Source organism: Crocodylus siamensis, chromosome 4, assembly GCF_052110815.1.
Source record: "Crocodylus siamensis isolate JL-2025a chromosome 4, ASM5211081v1, whole genome shotgun sequence".
NCBI classification, from domain to species: domain Eukaryota; kingdom Metazoa; phylum Chordata; order Crocodylia; family Crocodylidae; genus Crocodylus; species Crocodylus siamensis.
In genome coordinates, this window is record NC_143398.1 from 160928020 (window position 1) to 160954074 (window position 26055).

At 49.1% G+C, this 26055-nt stretch overlaps 1 protein-coding gene and 1 non-coding gene across 2 annotated transcripts in view; one reads left to right on the forward strand and one right to left on the reverse strand.

The window, feature by feature from the left end:
• Positions 1 to 15758: 15758 nt before the first annotated feature.
• Positions 15759 to 15852, reverse strand: TRNAI-UAU (transfer RNA isoleucine (anticodon UAU)). The gene is made up of 2 exons: positions 15815 to 15852; positions 15759 to 15794 (listed from the first exon to the last, which is right to left on the reverse strand). It is a non-coding gene; the product is annotated as a tRNA-Ile (tRNA).
• A 5260-nt stretch (positions 15853 to 21112) lies between these two features.
• The window catches only part of TBX21 (T-box transcription factor 21), a 38288-nt gene continuing 33345 nt past the window's right edge, over positions 21113 to 26055 (forward strand). The window contains exon 1 of the mRNA XM_090044610.1: positions 21113 to 21979. Within this exon, the coding sequence (XP_089900736.1) occupies positions 21393 to 21979 (587 nt within the window). The 5' untranslated portion in view covers positions 21113 to 21392. The remainder of the gene's footprint in view (positions 21980 to 26055) is intronic.

Below are 26055 nucleotides of genomic sequence, written 5' to 3' on the forward strand. Positions count from 1 at the left end.
AGCTGGAGATCAGGAACTAACAGGGTTCCCCAGATGTGTGCTATGTGCTGCAAGCCTCAAGTGAAATATGAAGGGCCAGGCATGTAGGATAAGAGAAGTAAAGACACTTCACTTCTTCAACTCCCCCCCAGCACCCCAAACAATTCCAGGAAAGCCAGCTTTGCCTTTCTTCTGCACTTGGAACCTCATGGCGAATTTGTCACAAATGCTGTTCGTGCCTAGCTCAGGGCTGGATCCCTTCCAAGCATGTCACCCTCAACATTTAGTGTCCATCTGTGTCCCCCATCTCCTATCCTATTTCCATCTCTCTCACACACACAACCCTCCTCTCTCCCCATTGTCTAACCCAGCCACAGAACCACAGCCTTTGGCCACAGCACACTGCAGTGTCTGTGAAACCCCAAAAGGTTGGCTGCATCTTCTGCAATAGACAGGCACTTGTCTTTGGTCACTGCTATGAAGGAGCCAGTGAGGTTTCCAATGCAGCTGTGTTGGACTAGAAGGGTCTAGAGCATAGTGACCAGTGAGTCCTACCCCATCTTTATACACCATGCTACATACACAGATGCTTTCTTGTTAAGCAGTTTAACACCTAGTGTAGACAGGACCCAGCCATCCTTAACACTTATGGAAAGTATGCTAGGGTTCTGGTATCTTGTTGGCACAAGGTTAAACGACCTGCCTTGGCTAGCAACACAGCCATGTTCGACACCATCTCTAGGGAGTGGTGGGGAATTATAAATGGTACCTTTATGTCTTAGTATAAGCCAACCCTTACTTAGAGACCAGTTTCCAAGCAGCAAAGTTTTGCTGTTTTCTTCCTTGGTAACAAGTTTCAATACATCTGTTCTTTACTAACATGGCTCAGGCACTTTAGAAACAGGCTTTCCCTACCCACAAATGACCTCTAAAAGCACCCTCACAGTTTTTCTCGCCTCACGTTCTTATGCGTGCTGTTTTGCACATCTGCACTCTTGTGCTCTTTGTCTGGCTGCTCCCTGCTTTCAGTTTTCCTCCCATGTAGACACTGGCTTGACACTGGTGCCTGGATTCCCCAACAAACTAGAGTCCTACGCCTGAAACCACTGATATGTAGAAAGCATAAGCATGGAACAAGGGCACAGACATTGAAACATTAGGTGTGAAAAAGTGTGGTGACTAATTATGGGGAAGAGATTTCTGAAAGCAGAGCGGTCTTTAAAGTCACAGGCAAAGGCAAGAGAACCAGTGGCTGGAAGCTGAGGCCTGCCAAATTCAGAGCAGAAAATAAAATATGCATTTTTGAAGGTCAGGGTGAATAACACTGCAGCAAGTGATCTGCATCCCAGTGGATCATCTTCCGGTGGACTGGATGGTTTTCTAAGCTATGGGCTCTCAGTACTAATTTACATGCTCAGTTTGGAAATTCCTGGGTGAGATTTCCTGGCCTAGCTCTGGAGGTCAAACTAGATGATCAAAATGAACTCTTCATGCCTTCAGCACTATGAATCTGGGTTGACTTTACCACGGGGAGACCTGAACCTGAAAGCTGAGGGAGAACTGCATTCCAGGACCAGAAAGTGGGAGAAAAGGAACTTTCTTTTTGGTTGGGGTTGATTCCCAAAGCATCCAGTGGTTTTAAAAACAGACTCAGGCTGGAGGACAGCAAGTGTTGCTTTCTGGGGTCTGCAGCCTGATCTGTGTTGGGGGAAGTTGCCCCTTGTAGCTACTGGTTTGTATGCATCCACACCCAGACTGGAAGCTGGCAGACCCTACTCTCTCATCTGCACTACAGTTTTGCCAAGAGAACTCTCTATTTGGTGGGCAGAGTAACCCCATTCTTGCTGGTGGCATAATGTTTCTGCTGCTGTCCAGCAGCTGACAGAGGCAAATGTAGATCATGAGCCAGCTTCTGGGGTCCACTCCGCTGCTAGTGCCTTCCCAGCCTAGTGGCCCAGCTGAGGGGCATTGCTGGAGGCGTGCGGGTGTGTGCACTCAGTCAGTTGGTGGTGACTGTAGCTGTTGCCAAAACTCTGTGGAGACCTAGCCCCAGCCTCTCTGTCTCCAGAATAAATCCAAATAACCCATATCTCCAGGTGACACAGCTGCCAGCACAGCACCAGTGAGAACATGCTCCAGAGCCACAGTGCTGTCAGCCTGCCCACCGTGCACTATGTCCTCTGCCACCACAGGAATGACACATAGCAGCTAAGTGTAGACAGGCACGGCAACACAGTGGTGTCAGCAAACATTGCCAGTAAAAGCTCTGATAGTGAGGCCTTTGCGCGTAGATGTAGCTTGAGCCATCCAGCACCTCTGCAAGAGCAAGACAGCTCCATAACTTCCCAGAAGCCCTCTGGTTACCTATGAGAGAGGTCAGCTGTTCCTAAGCTGCTCTGAAGTCCATGAAAAGGCTCACTAAGCAGGCAGACAGGCTCTGAAGCTCCTGTCACTGATACAGATCTGGAATTTGGAGAGCCATTGAGAGCAAGAGTTACATCGGAGTGAAGGACCCACATGGCCCATGTGTTAACCTCTGGAGAGGTGGGGCCAGTTTTAATGGCATCACATAGTAAAAAGGATGTATAAAGGGAGGGAACTGAAATGTAAGCCAGTTTCAGCACCTCCAAATACTCAAAGCCAAAAGTTGGCCAAAGTATAAGATGGGCTTAAAACCCCATGACATTTCAACAACCATAAATTGTGGGTCCTTTAGTTTTTCTGGCTGGATTTTGACTCCTTAAGAGAGTCAAAATGTTTTCAAGCTTTTCTTGGCTGGTGTGAAGGCTAGACTTTTTCTTAAATAAAGAGACCCAGTCTGAAAGCTAAAAATCTCCCTCTCCGATGACTCCAGGACATGGAGCTTTCAGAGAAAATACCAAAGACAACAAGAATCGCCATAAGACCTCAAGCGCTGCTTTCCTCAGCATCACATGGTCATGATCTCTTCCAGACAGTGAGGTAATTGGTATCTTGCTTCTTTCATTTCCCCTGGGTTACAACACCCATGGCAGTGAAAGGAGTTGCAGGTTTTGGTGTCACCTGTTCAGTAAGGGCATCCTGGCATCCAAATCCCTTCTGATCCTCGTGTCCCTACATGGCAACGGAGCTTTGCCATGCTGGAGGTGACAAGTTCCAGATCAGATCCTGGACCCAGCCATGTGTGGACATTTGTGATGGCACATTTTGCAAGAGACCTCTGTGGCTCTGTGCCCTGACTGTATTCTAAATAGGGGAGCCGCATGCTGCCTACTGAGAAATCTTCCCTCACAGCTCCGGCAAGGTATGGGATTCTTTGCTACTTCCTGTCCTAAAATTGCTGTACAGCATAGCTGTGTCCTGTCAAACAGCTGCAGGGCTCAGTTCTTTGATCCTTAAAGTGCTAAGACCTAGGGAGAGAGAGATGGCTTGCACATCTCTTAGGGATCTCTAGGTATGGAAGGTGCTATATAATAGCAAGGTCATTTCACCGACCCTTGGCTACTTAGGAATCCAGTTGTCACTACACCTGCAGCTGTGGGGGTAAGTTTGCATCCTAAAAGCACAGACTACAGCCACTTGGGCTAGGGGAGAATCTCCATCACCTGCTGGCAGTGGAGGGTCCATGACCAGTGGGGTGGCTCTGCTTCCATCTAACAGAGGGCAGCAATGATACACTCCCCTCCCTAGCCAGCTCCTGATGCCACATTCCTGTGATGCCTGAGCATATTGCAGAGCCAGGGGAAGAGTCTGGGCAGGAGCAGGATGCCTCCAAGTTGCGTCATGGCATTTTGCATAAAGCCTTAAGATCTTGTATGTGTGTGTGTGTGTTGGTGGGGTGGGGGATGGAACTGAAGGAGGTGTAGGGTGGGAAGAATATGCATCAAAAAAGAGGGTGCTCTGACCTTGGAGTTGGCTGAGGCAGGAAGGGGTTAACCCTCTGGAATGCTTCCCTCTCTGGGGTTGATCAGCAAGGCCATTTTTGGATGGCACCAACTGGAAATATGTTAATGACTTTTCTTCCTGTTCCTCTCCATTTACACTGAAAGCTGCCTGGTAACCAGAGCCCACTTCCTTCCCGAAGATTAAGCAGCCGTCTGCTCATTCCCCTCCTTGACTGGGACACTGACTGGGAGCTAATCCTGCCCTCCTAGGGGTGGCTGGTTAGAGCCAGTGATTTATAATCCCCCGGCAGGTTCTTATGAGGTCCTCCTGTCCCAGCATCCCCTCTGCAGCTGCAGCAGGTGCAGCAAAGAAAGCCTGAGTAAACAGCCATAGAGCCCTGCCTTCAATGCCCAGCCCTCTTGCTGAAACTAAACTGAATGCACCAGGCTTCTGGGAATGTGCAGGGTTAATTTAATGGGATAATAGATAGCCAAGAGGTTGCAAAGAAGAGAGAGAGCAGTGGGATGGGGACATGCATTGAATATTAGGTCACGTGTCTGTGGAGGCAAGAATAAGTGTGCATGAAAGCCCATGTGCAAATGCACATAGGCATGTACAAGGCACTGTCAGCCAGCATGGGCTCACAAGTGGACATAAACCCATGCAGGAGGGTGTTTGCAAGTGAGCACTTGCACGTGGGCAAAGGACAGTGTTGCAGCAAAGGAATTTGTTTGGCATTTTGTGGTTGGGTAGAAAAGATGCTGCTTGGTCAGGTTGCTTCTGCAGCACAGATCCATAGCAATGGCAGGGGAAATACCTTTCTCCTTGGCCTTGAGTAGCTCAGTGTAGGTAGAGGGGGAAGTCCCTTGCATTGCAGGCAGGCTGACCCCGTCAGTCTACAAATAATTCCAAATATGAGGATCTTGATGACACAGTTTATAGTGATGAGGGATTGCTCTTGGGCTTTCCCCCTAACTTGCTCCTTTGGCCTTTTGGCTAGGGGCAGGTGAGACTGGGGGGCATCTGAACTCCAAGGCCTCCAGGCTTGGGGTTTGCCCGTAGGATGCCTGCCATGGATTTGGGAGTATCTGAAGCCCTAGACTGAAGAGTCTGGGAGGTAGGATGCTTGCTGGTGGTAGCATCACGCAGACGTAAATGATTGAGCTCTGCTCAGGCGACAGAATTCCAAACTGATTTGGCCTGAGACGCAACATTTCAACAATAAAAAAATCTACAGCAATGAACAGAGTCATCTCAGCTTAGTGCCCCTTGAGAGAAACTGCCTACTATTGTGGCTGATCACCATTTGCAAAACCTGCCCACCAGCTCCATATTTCCTAACAGGGTCTGCTGGCCACCACCACAGCAAGTCTTGCCTAATGGTTTCCTTTGGATTAACGCATCCTGCTCCTCTGTCTACAGGGATTTGAACTTTGCAGGGGTTCTCACTAGCACCTAGATATGAATTTCCCAGTGGCGCCACCATGCTAGAATGAGTGAAATCACCTCATCCTCCCCATGATGTGAATAGCCCTCCCCAAAAATAATCTAGAATGAGTGATTTTGTTAGGGAGCAACTCAATTTTCCATCTTCTTTGATCTCTGAGCAGAGCTGGACAAACTGAGGAGAGGCCTTTCAGATGCTGCTTTCAGGGCAAGAGAATCATGCTGCCTCTCTTCTCCCCACCCCCAAATTTCAGGCCAGCCTGGCTCACTTAGTGAAGCTCTGGTATATGCTACTGTGGTCAGAGCTACCCACAAATTTGTCATCAAAATATTTGGGGGAGCAAAAAAAGTGGATTGTAGACTTTTTTTTCCCTCCTCTTCCACTCCAGCCCCACAATTTCCATGTCATTCTTGGAAAAGCCTGGGGGGAAAAGTGTGGAAAAAAATGACTATGGAAGATGTTGGGAAGGGGTTTTTGTTAAGAAAGAAACAAAAATTGGCAAAGGGATGAAAATGTTTAATTTCTTTGGAAAATGTTCATGTTCATGAGATTCCATGAGCTGTGATACTGGCGGTTCTTCCAAAGTAGGAAGCGCTGGACCTGGGAGGGGAACCTGCTGAGGAAAAACCCATGTGGTGCTAAAGACTGGATAGGGATTGGTACATGCATGGCAGGATGCTGGAGGTGCTGTGTTACAGATGAGAAATAGAAGTCACACCTGCTACTCCAGGCTCCCCTGGAGGTTACTAGCATTGTTGCTCTGGACACATTTCCAAAGTAGCATCTAGCTCCCTGCTCTGGAACAAAACTCCCTCCCTCCAAAAAGAGACAGGAACCAGCTTATCTTTTATCTAGCACAGCACCTAGGCAGGGGTGACCTGTAAGGGATACATCCAAGCCTGTGCTTTGCCCCAGGAGTGAAGGGAGCTAGCTGGCAGACAGATTGTGCCCAAGCCAGGGCCAAAAGTCATACTGGGGAAAGGAGTAAAGTTCAGATCTGCTGGGTCCAACTCTTCAGCCCCCCTGAAAGGAAACACAGATTTATGGGTTTCTAAATCATGCTTCTTTTGTCCCTTGCAATCCAGCATGAAGGTTCCTGCATGAAGGGATGAGGGAGGCCAGGGCCCAGGGCTGGGAGCTCCCAGGAGGCAGGCAGGCAGGCAGGCAGGGGGTAGCATTCTTGCACACACACAAACAGGGTGAGTCAAGCCATCAGCCCCTGAACTGAATAATTTGCCATTTCCTAACATTATAATTAGCTGGCAACTCTTCCACCCGGGTCGGGGGTTGGGTACAGGGAGGGAAGGATGTTCTCCGGCAGAACAGCTGCCTGGTTTCAGGATATATCGCACTGAATCCACAATGTCTCTTCACAGTCAGATCTGTGAGTCCATGGGGGACCGGGCCAGGGGAAAATGACTCTAACACATGATATGGTGGAGCAGATGGGGGGAGCCAGGGGGTGCGGAGGGCAGAGAGAGGCACAGTTAATGCTTGACGGGTTCTCTTCTCCCCCAGGCCTTCTCGCCCCTGAGTCTCCGCGCTCCCCATCACCCAAGCATGCTCTCCCCAGCTCTGTTGATCAAGTAATACTCCAGGGCTGCTTATTGGCACTCTGTGTCTTGCCTTCTCCCCTACCCAGCTGAGCAAAAGCATCCAACCTTGGGGTGGGAGTGGGGCATGAGGTCTCCAGGCACAGGCCTGTAATACCTGAAATAACCCTGTCTCTTGGGCCCTGCCTGCTCTTGGTGCTCTTCCATTTGAGATGCAGCCATGTCAGTCCAGAAACAACCCCCTTCCCAAGGCACTGCCTCTTACTGCATGGCACCGTGCTTGTTGCTTCTCATTCCCGCTTCAGCCTTGCTCAGAGAGAGCCTCCAATACTTTGCTCCCCAGCCCAGCCTTGCAGTCGATTCACAGTAACAGAGACAGATGCCAGTTGTAGCATCCCTACTAAATGCATAATGAATAGTAAATTCAATAATAATTTTATTATTACAAATGATTTGTTTTGGGGTATTGGAAAATGGTTTAAAGCCTGCCCTCAGAATCCCTAGTACTGGCTGATATCTAGCTTTAGCTTGATAACAGCTATTGTGATGTGGTCCTCAAAAACACTCCACAAGCTTTTTATCATAGAAGGAATCCCTTCAGCAGCCAAAATGCAGCCACTTCTGGGATGCAGCGCAGCAGTTGTTTAAAGAGCATTACATCATGGTTTGGGACAGGGAGTGAAAGAAAAGGGCTGGGTAGAAGCTGTAGTAGGGGGATGCCAGGGGGATACCACTTAGTTACTGAAAACAGAATAGACCCAGGAACCAGAGGTATAAACCTTCCTGCCTCTGGGATCAGCATTTGCCAGGTACTCTTTAGTCATGTGCTAGGACTGGGCACCACCTAACTCACAGGCATATGGTGGCCACAGGGTGGTAGAGACAATACCTGCTCCATAATGCCCCAGGTGCAGAGGGAACTAGGCACCTGGAAAGACTCTGTAGTCATGTTCCCCATACATCAGTGTCAGGCCCTTTTACTACTACCCATCATCTCCACTGGGTTTGATCCCTTCCAGCTGTTTCAGGGCACAACCTTCACAGAGGGCACCGCATCACTGACATTAATGTGGCACAGGGCAGTATGTAGCCATAGCCACTGGTTGGCTGCAAAGAGCTCCCAGCTGGTGGAGTCATGGGTCTGACTCAGAGCTGTGGGCTTGTGTTGTACTCACCATTTGCCAGCCTGTGGCCAGGCTGTCATGGCAGGGCCCTTCTCAGTGGTTGGCAAGGTGTATGTGTGTGACAGTGGGACCCCCAGCAGGCCAGATCCTGCTACACAACACCAGGCTGTAGAGTGGGGTAATGACCTTGACTAGCCCATGTGCAGGGTATTGTATTAGCCTGCATGCAGTTTTGTCTGTGGCACTCCAGAGCAACTTAGATGGTGTTCAATTGGGGCAGGGACCATTTGAGAAATACCTAGACAGTACCTGATGCAGCTGATGTGAGCTAGGACATGACCTTCTCTAGGTCCCAGGGAGCCATGTCAATTGACACCCAAAAGGATGCACTCCATTAATGTTGGGGCTGCACCAGTTAACACCAGGTGAAAATATAGCCCATTCAAGTCTGTAGGGGATCTACCCCGTTAATTTAAATAGTATTTTGCTGATTTATACTGGTTAGCGGTCTGGCTTATGGATTGAGAGGATGTGTTTCCATTTGATGTCAGCTGGAGGTCTGGCCGCTTTATTTCAGTGAAGCAGTCTATATCACCTAAAATCTGGCCCATGGATCCCAGAGAAGCTAGGTTGGTTCACACCAGCTGGTACCTGTGGGATCCATGGCCCTATGTTTGTGTGCATGTATTGATACCAAAGCCTGCAGGTGGGATCTTGCCACCCCTAGTGACTGTGGGAGTGAGAACAGACTCCCACAGGTCCCATGTGCACAGTGGGCAGGGCAGCCCTGTGTTTTGGGTCTCCATTCCCAGCCATGACTGTGTGCCAGTTTGAGTGTGCGATGATTGTGCAGCTATTTCCAGCTGGGTCAATTGGTACTTTCACAGCAGAGGTTGCCAGGTGGCAGGGCTCTGGCTGCCAGGCTGTGGCTGGCTTTCATGCCTCCCTGAACTTCACTAAGTTCATAGCAAAAGTGAGATGCAAATTCTTCCGAGGGGGTATTTTTTCCTGAGACCAAATTTAGCCGTTGTGAACCCTATTGATTCAGTTTTCGTTTTGATAATGAAAACAGGAACAACATGATTTAGCAAGAAAAAAAAGAAAAAAAAACCCAGTTGATCCTCGGTTCTCACACTCCTGCACATTTGTGTTCCAGAAACAAACTTCTTCTGCAAGGCCTGGTCTCCAGTTCTGAGTTCATTCAGCAATGGACTTGAAAGGCATCATGATGGTTGCTTTTGTTAATGATTTTTTTATTTGCCTTCTGACCCAGTGGGCCAGACCTCCAATGGATGTAAACCAGCAGTCATTGCAGTTATGTTGATTAACACCAGCAAAGCATTGGGTCCTCAGCTGCCTGCCAGGACAGTTCAGCTGAAAAACTGTTAATGGAGTGGTTTGAACATCATAGTTTTTATCAAAATTGAAATGTTTTCCAGGAATATATCAATTTTGGCTGTATTGTGCAGTTACCATAGGTCATCTTATTATTTGTATTTCCTTTCAAATTTTATATCTAATATTGCAATATCCATATTAGAATATGAGTTAAAGTATCTATTTATTGATTAAAATATTCACGTTGTAATTGTGTATGTAACGGGTCTTTGTTATACACACATGTACAATATACATATTAGTGTTTATTAATTAGATTAGGAGACTGTTAATAGAAGATTGATATTTAATATCTTCCCAACAGGGTGAGTGTTTTGGATCAAAATGTTACGGTGTTGTCACGATAAAAGATTCGTACCTTTGCAAAATGAACAGGTTTGAAATTTTTCACAATTTCCGCTCTTTTAGGAGATTTCAGAATGGTGGGTTTTGTTCCAGTGCTGAGCACACAATACATTATCATGCTGGCATTGCCCACAGAGTGGAAATTCCCCTCTCCAGCCAGCTCGGCTCCTTTCCAAGCGTGGGAGGCTATGCCGATGATACAGAGAAACTTTCCCTGCTTTTGCACCTGGTGAGTTGTATTAATAGACTACTCCCAACCACTGCACAAGCTGTCCTTCTGGTCTTGTCCACATGGTGTAAATCAGGGGGACCTCTGCTGTGGCACAACATTATACTTTCTTTGTATTATTCTAGCATGTTGGAGCCCCAATCGTGGGCCAGGATCCCATGGTGCTAGGTGCTATACAATCACAGAACAGAAAGAAGGCCCCTTACAACTTTAACTACAGGATAAGCAATAGCAGATGTATGGGGCACACCAAGGAAGTACTGAGACAACATAGGTCAGATTGTGCCTTATTTTTCTTACCTATAAAATGGTGACAATGAAGTCTCCTTTGTACAATACTTTAAGATCTGCTCATGGAAAGCTCTCCAGAAAGATCTAGTTATATGATGGGGAGCAATCTCATCACGCCAGCTGTCTAGCCATTGTCATGGCAAAGGGGAAGCTGATAAAGGATATGGCAGGTAGCATGTTACAGATATGCATCATATGTCTCAGAGGTGGTTCTTAGTGCAACAACAGTGTATTATAGACCAGGGCACTAAGCAATCTATTGACTTGCTGGAGCCTTTTTCTTGAAACAGTAATTAACCATTTATTATCCCTCCATGGACCGTTTATAAGTTTGAGAAGACTGGATCTATAATGTGGCTTTGTTTTCATCCTTATGAGCACTGCCACTGAGGCTGATGGAACAGGCCCTCGGCTGGTCTTAATCGGGATGGTATTGCAATCAAGGGAGCCACACTGATCTGCACCAGCTGCAGAACTGACCCTCTATTGATCTGGGGCCAGATCCCAAGAAAAGAGCTTGAATAAGGTCTTCAGAATCATGCCTATGATTTGTGACATGGACAATGCATGTATGAATCCCCTACAACAAGATCAGGCCCCACAGTATATGTATCCATTTGTATGGGCCAGATTCTCAGCTGTAAATCAGCATAGTATTAACAGGGTAGCTGTGCTTCAGTTCAGCTATCTACAGTAATTGATACTGGCTGAACACTTGACACAGAACATGTTGATACAGATTCTCAGACATCGCTTGGATGGATAAGTAGGTGGGGGGACAGGTGTTGGCTGGAGGTGATGGACTGTCTGCAGAAGAGTCAACCTTTTGCAGAAGACCCGTGCACCATTTAAACTCCAGCTCATCCTTCAAAATAGGGCCATGGGATGAGTGTGATTCCACCCCTCCTCCCTGCCAAAAACCTAATGACGACTGGTTGGAGGCTTCATACGTTCATACAGCAGTACAGTGCCTTCAGTCTCAAAGCTTTTCAAGACATGAGGAATGATACAACAATGCCCCAAAGCTTGTTTAAATCTATCCCAGTCATGCCATTGGTCCAATAAAAGATATTATCCACAAAAATTCAAAGCTTTTAAAGGATAGTAATGAAATAAAAGTCTAGTGCATTTCATCTGTTTTTCAAAGGTGGAGTTAGAATCATTGTCCCCATTTTACAGGTGAGGAAAGTGAGGTACGGAGTGCTCACAGTGCAAACATTGGCCCTAAGCAGCCTCTAGAACATAGGTGCCCAGTAGACTAACTGGATGGAAGGAATATATCCATATCCAGCTGAAATGTAACCAGAGCCAGGTTGAGATGTGGTGTCTGTTTTCGAGGACATCGCCATGCATTGTAGGGAAGGAAGAGTGCAGTATAAAGGGCTCACTGTAAATACTTTGGCTGGAGGGTGATGAAGTCACCTCTTCAGAAAAATTCTGGAAGGGCAGTTAGATGCCATCCATCTCTTCTGCCTTCTGGTATTTTTCTCCAGCATTTCTCTCTGCTCTTCTTTCTTTCCTCCTCTCCCATTACCTTTCTTTCCTTCTCATTCCTTTTCTCCCACCTTGCATTCAAGTGCTCTAGTTTTGGTACCTCAGTTGCCCTCACTGCCACAAACTCCCAGCACCTCAGACAAATTAGCATTAGCCCACACCCCAAAACTTGGGCACCCCAAACCTTGGGCACCCCAAAGCTTGTATTAGGTTCAAGTCTTCCTTATTAATGCCCAGCTCCTTGTGGGAGCTGTCTCTTAGTACATCTCAAAGTAGGAGGCAGTAGGATTTTGCAGATAGGGATACCTGGACACTGGGTGGTGAAGTGACTTGCCTGAGGTCATTTTGTAGGTCAGTAGTGGAGTCAGGAGTAAAGACACATGCTGTGGTTCCTGTTTACAAGGCCATACACGCACAGCAGCAGCCAGTTTTGAGCTGAAGATTATGGGATGGAGAATCCACCCCTTCTGACATGATTCTCCTGAAGAAACAGGCAGGACAAGGCAAGGTCCCATCCAAATGCACGTTCCATCTCAAAACAGCACTTTGTTTGCCCATAAGGCAGCTCTCCCCCCCTACCTGCAATGATAGTTCACTAAGCTAGAAACATCCTGTCTGGTCTTTACAACTCTTGGCTAGAACCTGGAATTTCCTCCAGGGCTCTCCTTGTCAGCATGACATATTGAACGCCAACATGATAAATTTATAGCTGAACTTCAACTTCATTGGGCTTGAACCCTACCTCTCTGGGCTGGTTTATCTTGGTTAACACTTGTTGGTTTTTCTTCTGTGGGTGGGGAAGAAACACTGGTTCTCCTTGCTACTGTATCCATTGTCGTTCTCTGCCCTTTCCTCTGGAACCAAACTACATTGTGTCTCATGTTGGGTGTTAGATTCTCCTATAAAAGGTGGAGAAAACTGAATAATGGACATCTTAACTAATATATAAGGTGGCTCAGCTGGTTATAGGACACAAATATACGGTCCAACACCCATTCCTACCCTGAACCTGCATTAATCTCTCTGTCACACTTCCACCCCATGCATTCACTCTCTCTCTCTCTCTGTCTCTGTTTACCTTCATACACAGCTATCTATCTCCCTGCCTATTTGCCTTCCTATCTATCCTCATACACCTCCTTCATCTACATACCTACCTATTTATCTACTTAACTATTGATCCCATGCCTGCTTGCTTTCTCTTTTATTCTGACTTCTCCAATGCAGCTCATTAAAAATAAAATCCAAAGTAAGCTTTTAGCCCTTTTCTTTGAAATAGGAACCAACCTTCAGGTGTGAATTATGCCTCCCTCTATCACCTTGGGGGAACTTGGGGTCCACAGAGCTGTAGCTATTAGAGATGTGAAAGACCCACTGAATCCGTGGACTTCCTTTGCAGGGGGTGAGTGGACCACGGTGGGCTTGTTTCACTATCCAGCCTCACATGAAGTGTCCCAAGCACTGGGGTTTTCACTGCAAACAGACACATAGGAGAGGTAGCAACATGGTCTACAGGGAGAATACTGGTACCTCAAGGGAGAGAGTGGAGGATTGCATGCATAGTTACAGGTTTATACATGTAAATTCAAGCTTATACACAGCAAAGCGGACATATACAGGAAGACAAGCACAGAAGAAGTATAATATGTTGATGTCCTTTGATTTTTTTTTAGGGGCACTGTATCTCAAGAGGGCTGATCTCACAGCAGGAGGGGGTGTGTGCCTGTGAATTTATCCTCCCCGGCGATGGTAAAACAGGAATGAATTAGCACGTTGTGACGTCAGGGGAACACATGCTGCAGCACTTTGTTCTCTTCTCCTCTTAATGAGTTGTTTGCTCCCCCCCCCCCCACCTCATGAAGTTTTCCTGATGGTAGAATTTGCTGGAAAGTTCCTTTTGGGTAATAACTTTGATAGGAGAGTTCATTCTCCCTGGTTTGGGCTTTTGCAACTTCCACTCATGAACTGTTGTCCAGTGTGCTAAGAAACAGCTTCTGTGCTCCATTCCATAGGTGGTTAAAGTTTAAAAAGCAGCTGCAAATGCTGGTGTTGGGGGAGAAGAGGGGGCAGAAGGATCTGTACACAAGGTGTGTATTAAAGTTCTGAGTGGTACAATGTCTTTATATGTCAGTATGACTCTGTGTGCAAATGCACATGTGTATACATGTATGCACACACATGTGTGCTTGCATTGTCATGACACAAGTGAAGCAGATGGAACTTAGGGCTCCTGGCTTCAGGATATTGGATACCCCATGGCTTACTGTTCCCAGTCTGGGGGCCCCCCATTGTAAAACCCTAGAATCAAGCAGCTGCTTAAATATTCCATGTATCAGGTCTTTCCTCTCCTAATTCCTGGGGGATTACAGAGATGAGGGGAGCTGGCAGGGAGCCGGAAGAAGGGGATGGGGGAGGGCAGGGGGAGGCTTTACATATAGATTTAAACCAGGGAGGAGGAAGCCCTCTAAACAATTCCACTTGTGAAAAGACTGAAATGGCTGCTAAACTCTATCTGATGGGGCAATCCACAACCCCCAGCCTGACAGCCAGCCCCATCAGCCAGGGCTTACTCAAGGCATCATAGCAGGGGGTGTCTCATCCACCCAAATACAGCTCCACTTCCCTCCCCTGCTGCCCAGCCCTCCACAGCCTTAACTCTTCATTTCCTCCTGTCCCCAGAGATGGACTTGTCAGAGCTCCTAGAGCCTCAGCCATGGCTGGGCAGACATAGGTGTGGTGGAGTTGATGGGGGGACACCCTTCCTTTGCTCCCCACAGCTGCCTCTCCCTTTCCAACTGCTGTACTCTATGGTACTCTCATGATTCCTAGTGAAAATAATGGGCATAGAGAGGGTCCAGGGCTAGGGGATTTAGGGACACAGCAGATGGCAGATTCCTTTGTGAATGCACCTTAATAATTTATTGGTATTGCAGTAATGCCCCTGTCACAGATCAGCCCCACATCACAGTACAAACCCAGCAGGGATGGCCCCAGATGGCTACTTTGATAAATGTTGCCTGGCTATGTTCAGGATCTGGATGCCCTTGCTCATGCTGAGTGGCACCTTTCCCCTTCACAGTCAACAGCACTTGCTCATATGGCAAGATACTGCCTGCTGTGAGGGTAGGGTTCAGAACCAGGCCTGGTGTAAAAAGCATCACATTTTGGGACATCAAGACTGAGAGAGAAAGAGAGTGAATGGCTGAAATTTTCATGGAAGCTTCCCCGAAGCTGGTGGGTCTAATGGGCAAATAGGGATGTTCTCAATGTGCCAGGATTTTGGCTCCCTCAGTAAGGAAGGAGGCCAAGTGGAGCCACTTGTTTCACTCCAGATGTATGGGCTGAGAAGCAGAGATTGGTGCTGGTTAAAGGGTGTCAAAGTGCTTGTATCAAGCTCTTCACCCATGAGGAGCCTCTAAAGAGGGGCTGCAACTGACAAGAGCTATCTAGAAATATAAGACAATAGATAAGATCAGAAGACCTCCCAGTGGAGGCAGAAAATGACCTAGTCACAGATACGCTGACTGCTGGAACAGACCTGAAGTCACCAGCCTCCCACACATAGAGCCTAGCCATGCCAGCCAGAGGGCCCCTTTGGGGCTCAGGAGTGAGCAGGATGGGGCTACGTGCACTGTGTTGTTCCATCACCATAGGGTGGCCCCAGGGACAGTAAAGGCAGTGAGAAAAGATTCATAGATGTAGGGTGGGAGGGAACCTGAGCAGATCATCAAATCTGAACCCGTTCCAAGGGCAGGTATGAATTCTGGGCTCATATGAGCCAAGCTAGGTAATTATCAAGCCTCCTTTTAAAGACCCCCAGGGTAGGAGCCAGCCCCACTTCCTTTGGAAGCTGGTTCCAGATCCTGGCTGCCCTGACTGTGAAGTAGCACCTCCTGATGTCTAGCCTGAACCTACTCTCTATCAACTTGTGGCCATTATTTCTTGTTACTCCAGGAGGCACTTAGGGGAACAGGGTCTCACACCCATTCTCCTCAAACACTGGCTGGAAAACCACCCTCCCCCCATAAAAGTCCTGCTCCAGGTGAGGATCAAACTCACAACCTCAGCATAACTCACCCAAGCACTGTTGTATAAGTACTGCGCGCTAACCAATTGTGCCACTGGAGCAGTCAACCATGCAAGGAGATGGAAAACAACATCCATCCTAGTGGCCTCTTGTGTTCACAAGAGTAGAAGGAACACGCTCTGCCCAGCTCTATTCAGTTGGCAGGACCACTGGGGGCTGGGCACTTTTGATAACCTGCCCATCATTTTTGATGCTGATATGGGAGCTCTTTTTTTAAAAATCTAGTGCCACAGACAGGCTGATTGATGAGTGCTTAGAAACACAGTCTGATCCAAAACCCAGTGGATAGAACCCCCTCGAACTCAGACCTATATTTCTGCAAGATTCTACATTACTTCTTTAAACTTTTATTTTTGAGGGGCTGTAACCGTATTTCCTCATCTGATGCAGAGACTAGAGTTCCAGCCTGGCAGGAACTCTTAGCAAGAAGCCTAGGGCGGGCGGATAAGACTGAAGAATCCCCCATGTTCCATATGTATTCAGTGTGATCTCCGCAACAGCTAAATTCACAGAGTCCTAATGCAGAGAGAATGTCACAGGCCAAGCCTGCTCAGCTGGAGATGTGGAGATAAACAGCCCTGTGAAAACAGTCTTTATCAGTGTATACATGGAGAAGGGTATCCCCAGGTGCATGGGTGAGAGGGAGCCTGAATCCCTGGCCAGCACCTCCAGCATGCTGTGCTTCTACTGGGAATGGAAAATATTGATGGGCACTCATATGAAAGAGATGTCAAGGGCAAAGGAAGAGGCTCTGTCATAGTGAAATGCTGTTGTGATCTCTGTGCGGCATGGGACAGGGGGCTGCCTTTGCTGATGCAGGGCAGGGACAGATCTATTTCTCTGCCTCTGGGAGATGCATTCTATCAAGGACAGTCTCTGGATTAAAAGTCTTTGAGCTTGCTTGTGGGCTGGCAGTAGGATCTGTGCTTGGAGGAGTCTGAGCTGGGACTAAGATAAGAGTGTGGGTTGGGTGTGGGCTGGATAACTGCTCTGGAGCACACAGGCTGAATCTCCATGAGGTAGGGCTGGAGTTTTTAGGCTTCTTGAGCATTCGATCACCCCTCCCAAAAGTGGCAGAGAAGAAAAGTTCTTAAAGTGTTAAAAATACAGTCCTCCCCCCACGTAGCCCACAGTGAGAACTCATGCTTCCCAGTACATCCAGTTTGAATGGGCAAGGCAGGACCCTGCTTAGGAGGCAAAAGAAAAATTGCTACTATGTCAGTCACAGACATTTTTCCCAGGATTGGGACCCTCTGCATTATCATCCTTTCACTCCCATTCTTCCTCACTTCAGAGTAAATTTACACCCAGGACACATGGCCCTTGAGCCCAGGAAGAGTCTGACTTTCTTCTGTTCAGATGGGGAGGAGGTGGGCATCTCTATTTGCTTTAAAGCCTGCATCTAATTCCCCTGCCATTTACACTAGCATCATGCAATGGAGTCACTTCTGATTCACACTCGGACAAGTGAGAGGAAATGCAGGATCTGTTGTGACCTGTATTTTTTGTTGTTCTCTGTACTAAGTCTCAGAAATTTAGTTTTTATTTTAGGTGGAAGCTTTATTATTTCTTTTTCTAGCTTCAAAATAAAGCAGCAAACCTTTCTGAAAGGCACCGCCAAGGAGTTTTAGACTCTGCATTTCAATCAGGTGGCAGGTACAAACTCTGATGAGAAAAGAAAATTCTCCTTGAATGCTTTTCTCAAGCAATGGTGAGAACAGACTGCCTGCTCTCTGCTGCGTGGGTATAAACACTCCATGTAATGTTGTTGCTATCACTGCTGTTAATTATTATTAGTGGCGATGGGTGTCGTGTGTATTAATAATTAAACATTAGTGTCTAACACCAACAATGGCACCACCATGTTCTGCTTGAGAAACAGAAGGTGAAAGTGACCAAGAGAAATTAAAGTGACAAAACTACATTCCCTATCCAAACTAAGAGAAATGCAAGAATCACATATTAATAGTAACTTTGATTTATACTGCTACCTCGGCGGCAATATTTGAAGATGTTTTTGGTAAGACAGAAAAAGCTCCAGGTTTTGCATGCATGAGTTTTATGGTGACAGTGCCCTTGTAATAACTCAGTTTTGTAAGAATCAGTCTCTGCCTGTCCTGTCTATCCCATATATTTCACTCATCTGTCTGTCTGTCCTTGTATCACTCACCTGTCTTTCTGTCCCTCCATCACCTATCATATAATCTTTCACTCCATCCACCCATCCTACTTGCCCACATCTCTGTAATATGGGATGCCTTACTCCATGACTCCCCTGAGTAAGCCTTCCTCCAAGCAGCAGTACCAATGAAATAATTGGGATTATCCCTGTGATCCCACCCACATCCAGTGGTCTGGACTGTTATATATATGAGTACTGTAGTCCTAGCTCATGAGTTATCCTGTTTGCTTTAGTGTGCTAGCTCCAGGGCCGTCCCTAGTGGGGACATGAATTGGGGTGACTGCTCCGGGTCCCACATGTCGGGGGCCCCCGCAGAGCTGGGCAGAACAGCCGCAGTGACTCTGTCTTGCTGCTGCTTGCTTCACGTCCAGCCACTTGCTCCCCACCCCCGCCACCAATGCTGCCCATGGTGGTGGCAGCTTCTTAAAGTCCAAGGCACATGGGATTGGAGCAGGGGCAGGGCCCCACATGGGCTGATTTGCCCTGGGCCCCGCACCCTGCTCAGGTCAGCTCTGGAGCTCACAGGGGTTAAAAGGGAAATAATGTGGAGTGAAGTTAAAACTACCAGGCATATTGTAAAATAAATGTTGTTACCCATCTTTTTCAGCAAGACCCATCTCTTGCATTTAACTCCCTCCACTGAAATAGCCAATGTAAAAGTCTCCCAGAGTAACTAAACTCCCTGATTTAGGATCCCCTGCAATTCCAAGGCCCTTTCTTACATTTTACGGACATGAGTGGCTTTATCACTGCCACAGTTCCAGTGTGCATTCAAACATGCGTAAGTGTTTTCAGGAGAAGGCTCTTTGAGCTGGATCTTTTTACCCTAACTCCTTGGGAATGCTAGTGCAGTACCTTCCCCATTGATTATTGAAATAGTTTCAGTTACTCGAGTTTATTTCTGTGGAAGGGGGTTTATAATGTTTATTCTCTTGGTGCAGGGCACAGACTGAGCCAGTCCGTGGCAGCACAGCATACCAGTGCCTCTTAGAAGATGTTGTCTTATTCCCCAAAATACCATGCTTGGGGGTTTTTTTTATAGTAAATGTTGAGCTGTCATTCCTGCAAAGGAAGCTTCAGGAACAACTAAGGTATAACCAATGCAGGGATATCAGGGAGTGTGCGGGGGCCCTGGACCACAGCTCTAGAAGGGTGTTAACAGTCTCTCTCACTTCATTGAGGGGTTAATGCCAATGCCCTATGTCGGAGAGTTAAGCATCCACAGTGTTGACATCTCAGGAATGGCGCAGTCTGGCTGTTTCCCGAGATACAACCACTGTGAGATGCCACCACTTCTTCCCCTCCCCAGTCAAGAAAGAGCTAAGTTGCAGAACCCAGATGAGCCCATGGGCACATTCAGGCCTCAGGGAAATTTGGGGGCATCTTAGAACGCTCTCCTGAGCACTTGTCTCATTTTAAGACCCACCAGGGTTTTATGCATGGAGCCGGGGAAGAGTGCAGACACCTTTTCCCCTCCCCTTGATTCAACTAGACAGACAGACATGGAATGATTTTTGTAGGTCACAGAGGCAGAGTTGGCCTTTGTCCAAGGTCACAGCCAAGGCCTTTGTCCAAGGTCCCAAGCTCTGGGGTCACACTTATCTATGTTAGTTCCGGTATCCAATGTGCGGAAGAGGGGAGGAGAGGTCTTATACAGTAGACTCACCTGGGCCCCTGCGAGCCTAATATTGGCTCTGCCTGGGAGAGCAGATTGGTCCCAATCTAACCATTGGATACATGCAGGCATACCTGTCTGCACTGCACTGGCATAGGTGCCAGGTGTACTGAATGAAGAGGTAAAGGCCCACTCCTGGAAGTACTTGGACCATTGTTAACTTGGTACACAGGAGGCAACCCAGTGAAGCCAGCCTTCAGTACTGATGGGCCTGGAGCTTTGTGGAAGGAATATCGAGGTAACTGCCTCGTTCCAATGGGACTTAGGCACCTACCTCACTTTGGCACAGGCAGCCTCTGTGTGTGGCATGCAACAAATCAAGGACGGGAGAGGCAGCACAGTAGCAGATAGGGTGAGAAGCAGGCAACAGAGCTGGAGATTGGGCAGGGAGCCCAGAGTAGGAAGCAGAAAACAGAGCAGCAGATCAGACAGACAGAGGGGATTGGAGTGGCACAGAAAGTGTGTGCTAATAGGTAGCACATCTACCAAGAAGGTTGGCCCCCGCTGCCCTATTGTGACCCCCTTTGTGTGCTGCAGCTCATTCACAGACACCAAACACTGCTAAATGCCCACTCATTAACACGGTCCTAACCCCAGGGGTCCAGTTTCTGCATGATGCTGTGTCCCTAACTAAACTCTTGACAACCTGCAAATGTATGTGCCCTCAGCATCCCAGGGAGCAAGTACTGTTGATTTTTTTAATTTTTGGTGGGGGAGGGGGGTCAGTGCAGTACATTGTCAAGAGGATTCCCCAGCATCCAGTTGCATCCCAGCACTTGGATGGCTTTGATTAGCTTTGCCCCTGGCAGAGGGGGTTTTCTGTGTTCACCTGAAACCAGGCCAAAGGCAGAGTAGGCAAGGCCTTTATGGACCTCTGCCTCTCAACCAGGGTGCCCTGATGCCCGGGAGTGCCTTGAGATCCTGTCGAGGATGTTGCATGGTGCAGGGCTAGCACTGGCAGCTGTGCAGACAGGATTCACAAGAGATGTCCCCTAGGACTCTGCAGTCTTGCGCCCACCCTGGCCCTGCTGGGAGCTTTTGGGACACTTGATAGTATCATAGAAAGTTAGGCTGGGAAATGACCTCAGGAGGTCATCTAGTTCAACCCCCAGCTCCAAGCAAGATCATCCCCAATTAGATCCTCCCAACCAAGGCTTTGTCTGCCCAGGTCTTAAAAACTTTCAAGGGTGGAGACTCCACCACATGCCCCCTCCCCCACTTTACCACCCCCGGGCAGGGAGAGACGAGAAGGCAGGATCCTCTTTTAAGGCGCTGCCTGGGGGCGCGGCCACGAGGGGGGCGTGGCCAGACAAACAGGGGCGTGGCAAAGGAGGAGAGAGGCGAGTCCGGCCAAATGGGCGTGTCCAGAAGAGCAAGGGCGCGGTCTGGAGGGCGTGGGCGTGGCCAGGCGCGAGGGGGGTGGAGCCCGCAGCTCCAGCGCTGGGCTTCAATAAGAGGGAGGCAAAAAAGCAGTGCGGGGCAGGTGCTGTTGTTTTGTAGGGGAGGCCCCCCCCCCCGACCACGCACCCGGTGCACGAGGCAGCGCAGCGCGGGGCCCCGCCGGGATTGTCCGCCCGGAGCCGAGCGCGTCTCCGCCGGGCGATGCGGGGCAGGGATCGGGGCGGCGCGGCGGCGGCGGCGGCGTGAGGCGGCCCCGCGCGGGGCAGCGGCGGAGCGGGGCCGACCCGCGCCCCCACGTGCGCCGAGGGAGCCCGAGCAGGTCCATGGGCGCGCTGGAGCCCGCGGCGGGAGGCAGCGGCAGCGCCCTGGCCATGCTGAGCGCCAGCGACAGCCAAAGTTTTGCCAAGGAGCCGGCGGACGCGCAGGGCGCCAAGGAGCCGGCCGAGCTCAAGCTGGGCAGCGCCGAGCGCTTCTACTACCCCGAGGCGCCGGGCGCCGAGGGCTGCCCGCTCAGCCTGCCCTACGGCGGCCACATGCTGCCCGGCGGCTTCGGCGTGAGCGGCGCCGCCGGCCGCTTCCTCAGCCCGGCCCTGAACAGCTGCTCCTCCTACCGCGCCCCGCCGCCGCCCGCCGCCGCCGCCCCTCCGCCGGGGGGTCCCGGCTACGCGGCCGAGCCCTACCCCGGCGGCGCGGAGCTCTACCCCGGCGGCGGCGGCGGCGGGTGCAGCACCGGCGGCGGCGGGGAGAGCTGCTACCCGGGCTCCGTGCAGCCCCTGTTCCCCCGCGGCCCGCTCTACCCGGTGCCCGGATACCAGGTGGCCGGGAAGGTCCAGGTGATGCTCAACAACTACCCGCTCTGGGCCAAGTTCCACAAGCACCAGACCGAGATGATCATCACCAAGCAGGGCAGGTGAGCCTGGGGGCGAGGGCTGGGCGATCCCCCCGAGAGGGGGTTGGGAGGGTTGGGAGCCCACCTGTGTGTGTGCGTGCCCCTGCCCCTCTGGGGAGAAGAGCGAAGGGAACGGACATCCCCAAGTGCAAGGCTTGGAGGCTGCCCGAGGTGGGTCTCCTCCAGCGTCTGTGCAACCCCGGAGCTAGCTCTCCCTGGTGCAGAGCAGGCACCTCTTTGTCCCCTCCATACGTGCGCCAGTTGTGGGACATAAGAGCTGCCATTTGCTGGGTCAGACTATGGGTCCGTCTTGCCTCATCTGTGTCTGAAAGCGGATGCTTGAAAGAGTGAAGGGACTGGGTCTGCCCTGACTCTCCTCCCCTCCACTGTTCCTCTCTCACTTGCAGCCTCCAGCATTTGAGGTCTAGTTAGCTGTGATTCAGAGGCTGTGCCCCTAGCTCTCATGCTCCAGAGCTGCTGGATGTAACCCTCACCCCCCCAAGAATGTGTCCAGTGCCTTTTTTCCCCCCTGCCCCTTGAGTCTGGCTAAACTATCAGCGTCCACAGCACCTGGAGGCAGCGAGTTCCGCACTTGGATGACATACAGCATAAAAGGAACTTCCTTTTGTTAGTTTTAAGCGCTCTACCTCCTGGTTTCATTTTGTGACCCCTAGTTCTTGTCTTGTGACACTGCGAGGGGCAGAGTGGCAGGGGCTTGGCACTGCAGTGGGTTACGATGCGGGAGCACGGCCCAGCTGCAGGTGTCTGTTGAAAGGAAGTTTCTTTGTGACTGAAGCGATCCTCAGAATGCTCTGCTCCCACAGGCTTTTAACCAGAAGGGGTAAAGGGGCCAGGCGTGCACCAAAGGGCAGTAGTGACAGGAGTAACTAACCCCATCCTTGCATAAGGGTCAGATCCCAGCCATGGCTCCACTGGTGTGAAGCAGACGCCCTCCACTGAAGTGCCCTGGGCTCCCTTTTGAGTTTTCCCCCAGTGTATCTAAGAGCCAAAGTGTTTTAGATTGGTGTAACTGAGATCAGAATCTGGCCCACACCAGCTTGTGTGCGTCTCATAGCTTTGATCTTCCTCACACATGCACACACTGGAAGCAAGCTGTAGTGAACTCTGATCACCTTGCCCAGCTCACATCCTTTGTTTCTGCTTGGGTGCCCAGCTCTCCTCTGCCACCACAACTCTCTGGGCCCTCTCTGGTCAGGTACTCCCAAGGGGTCCCTGGAGACCTGGTGCATCATAGATACCCAGCTGATCCCACGCACGTGTGTATTTCAGGAGGCTTTGAGATGCCAGGCTGTGTGAGGCATGCCAGGCTGGTCCACTGGGCAGCTGCTGTTTCCTCCTGGTGCCGTCTTGTTCCCTTTGCAGGCTTGCCTGGATGCTGTGCCAGCTAGTTGAACAAGCACAGAGAATCCGAGAAGCAAATTGAACTGGTGCCAGAGTTCATAAACAGGCTGGGTCCCCAGGCGGTACATGCTCAGGGTCACAGGAATCCAGGGCTTCAGCAGACGCTAAAATTGTTTCTTCCTTTCTCAGGCTTGTAACTTTAAAACAAGTCAGATTTTTAACGATGCTGATAGGGGTGACAACTGGAGCACACATCCTCCCATAGCATGACTATGCTGACTTTGGGGGCCTTGCACTAGTGGGATATGAGTCCAGAAATGCCTTGCAATTGTGTTTCCAAATGGTTCAAGAGGATGAGTCAAAAAAAGACTACACAATTCCACTGAGCCTTGTAGTGCTCATCATGACCAAGGCCTCTGACTTTGGGTACGGGGCCTGTTTAAGTAAGGCTCCAAGGAGTTATGATGGGATACCTGTCCACCCCACGCTTTCCTTGCTTCTAGTGCTTTTTGCGTTATTATTACAGACAAGTGCACTCCTGCCTCTTTTAGCAGTTTGCGTAGAAGAAGCTTGCAACTATGGTTTTAAGTTGCCTCTCAGGAGCTGGATCAAGTTGTAAACACTGTTGCTTAAACAGTGAATTACTTTCCAGCGTGCACGATTGTGCTTGCAAGCAGTCAGATCCTTTGCTAGTATAACTTGTCACTGCTCCATTGACTACCATATTGCTACACCTGTTTTCCACCAGCAAAAATCTGGCTTCTGCTTTTTCACCTAACCTGCCTCCCTTCCCTTCCATCCTGCTCTGGAAAGTTTCTCCCAAGGTCGGTATATTTTAGAACATGGTCTTTAACTTATTAAAGGCTTGAGCTACTGCTACTACGAATCCACTCCTCAGTCCAAACAACAGCTCCAGAAATGGCCCCTTTGGTTAAAGGAGGGACTCAATTTTGCTCGTTCCTCATTCATCAGACAAGGGGCTTTTTCACTCTTTGCCTGCTGCTGTGATGGGGCATTTCCTTCTCAGCCAGGAGGTCTCAACACCTATTGGCTATCTGTTTGGTTTTTTTGTTGTTTTTTTTTCTTTCCTTTTCTTTCTTTCTCTCTCCCCCCGCCCCTTTCTGTTCTTTCTTTCTCCCCCCATCCTTTTCTCCTGCTTTCTTTGGCTTAGACAGATAGTGTCACTTTGATGCTGAAACCAACCTGCTTAATGTGTTGAAAGTCTAAACGTGTTAAGGCTGGTTCATTTCCCACGCACATTTCCAGGCCTGTGATCCTGGGGGAGGGGGGGGCTTCCCCCTCCCTTCTTGTACCACTTAGGGCGATTCAGTAACATACCATCACCATCAAGGGAAGCGGGCTGGGATACCCAGCCAGATATAGTGACAAAAACACCCGGAGCTGGGGGGGGGGAACCTAGCGAGCGCTAACCTGGGCTAGAAAGCTGAGCACTATGTTCAGCTTTCAAACCCCAGTGACTCAGTTCCTCTGAAGATGGGGTGGAATGTATTTTGTTTATATGTTTGCAGCACCTGAAATGTTTGGTCTTTTTTCTTTTGCTCCGGTCATATAGAAACCTACTAAAATATCAGCAAAAGAGCTGGCTTCCTCTTTCCTCTGAGTGCAGAGCTAACCCTCTCCTAGACGAGACTTAGCTACATCTTTTTGATACCTGTTGGGTGCACTTCAGCGTTTTATTTCACCCCTCTGAGCCTTTCCCTTGCTGAACTTAATTTGCTTGTCATTATATTAATCTGTTGCCGTATGGCATTTAAACAAGCCATTGCCCAGAGGTGGCTGCATTCCAGCAGGGGATGAAAATGATCTCCTATCTAGGAAGAGCCCATTCTTATTTTCCTTTAAGTAAATTAGAAGGCCACGGCCACACTTTATGGCAGTAGGAGCGAACTCCTATACTTGCAAATCTGGGGAGTTTTGAAAGCATTCTGAGGTCTGTCTTAAGTATGAAGTTGCTGGCTAAGATTTTTTTTTTGGAAGGTAGTCAGTGATTTCTGGGTTGCCTCCACTTTTGGGAGGGCAGGTGTTTCAGGGGCCTGGTTTCCAGGAAGCACTGAAAGCTGACTGACACAAGGCTAAGAGCCCTGCTATGCACAAAAAAAAAAAAAAAAGAAAAAAGAAAAGAAAGGTGGGGGGAGGAAGGGCTAGTTGGTTTGAAATTGTCACGGGCACTGGGAGTCTGATCCAATGAAATGGTGGCTATGCAGAAAGGGGATCAATACCTAAATTGAGTTTTTACCCAGATTCAGTTTATTCCCTTAGAGGAGAATGCTCTTGGTTTGAAAGATCATTTTCTCTGTTAAGTCTTCTTCCAGTTGTGAGGCCAGTTGATAGACAGGCCCAGCAGAGAGGTGGCTTCTTGTGGAGGCTTAACTAAGGGAATCATGGGCAGTGCTGTTTTTCTTAGGATGCCTTGTGAAGTTGTGGGGAGGAGAGGGATCTGCACGATAGTCATTGAAGTGCACAGTTAGTAGCATTCTCTGTCTGCCTCTGAACAGTCCTGTTGTCAGCCCATTGTGTTGCTGTAATACTACAGGAAGATTGACCAGGCTGAGTATGAAGCGTGGCTTCAAGAATGGTTCCAACTGTGATTAGGAGGCTGCTGTGTATGGGGTGATTCTTGTGGTGTTTGTGGTCACATGTATATAGGTAAGGCAGAGACCATTGCCACACACTCTCTGAAATTGGAGGGCTGAATGAGTACATCTGCCTTGCTT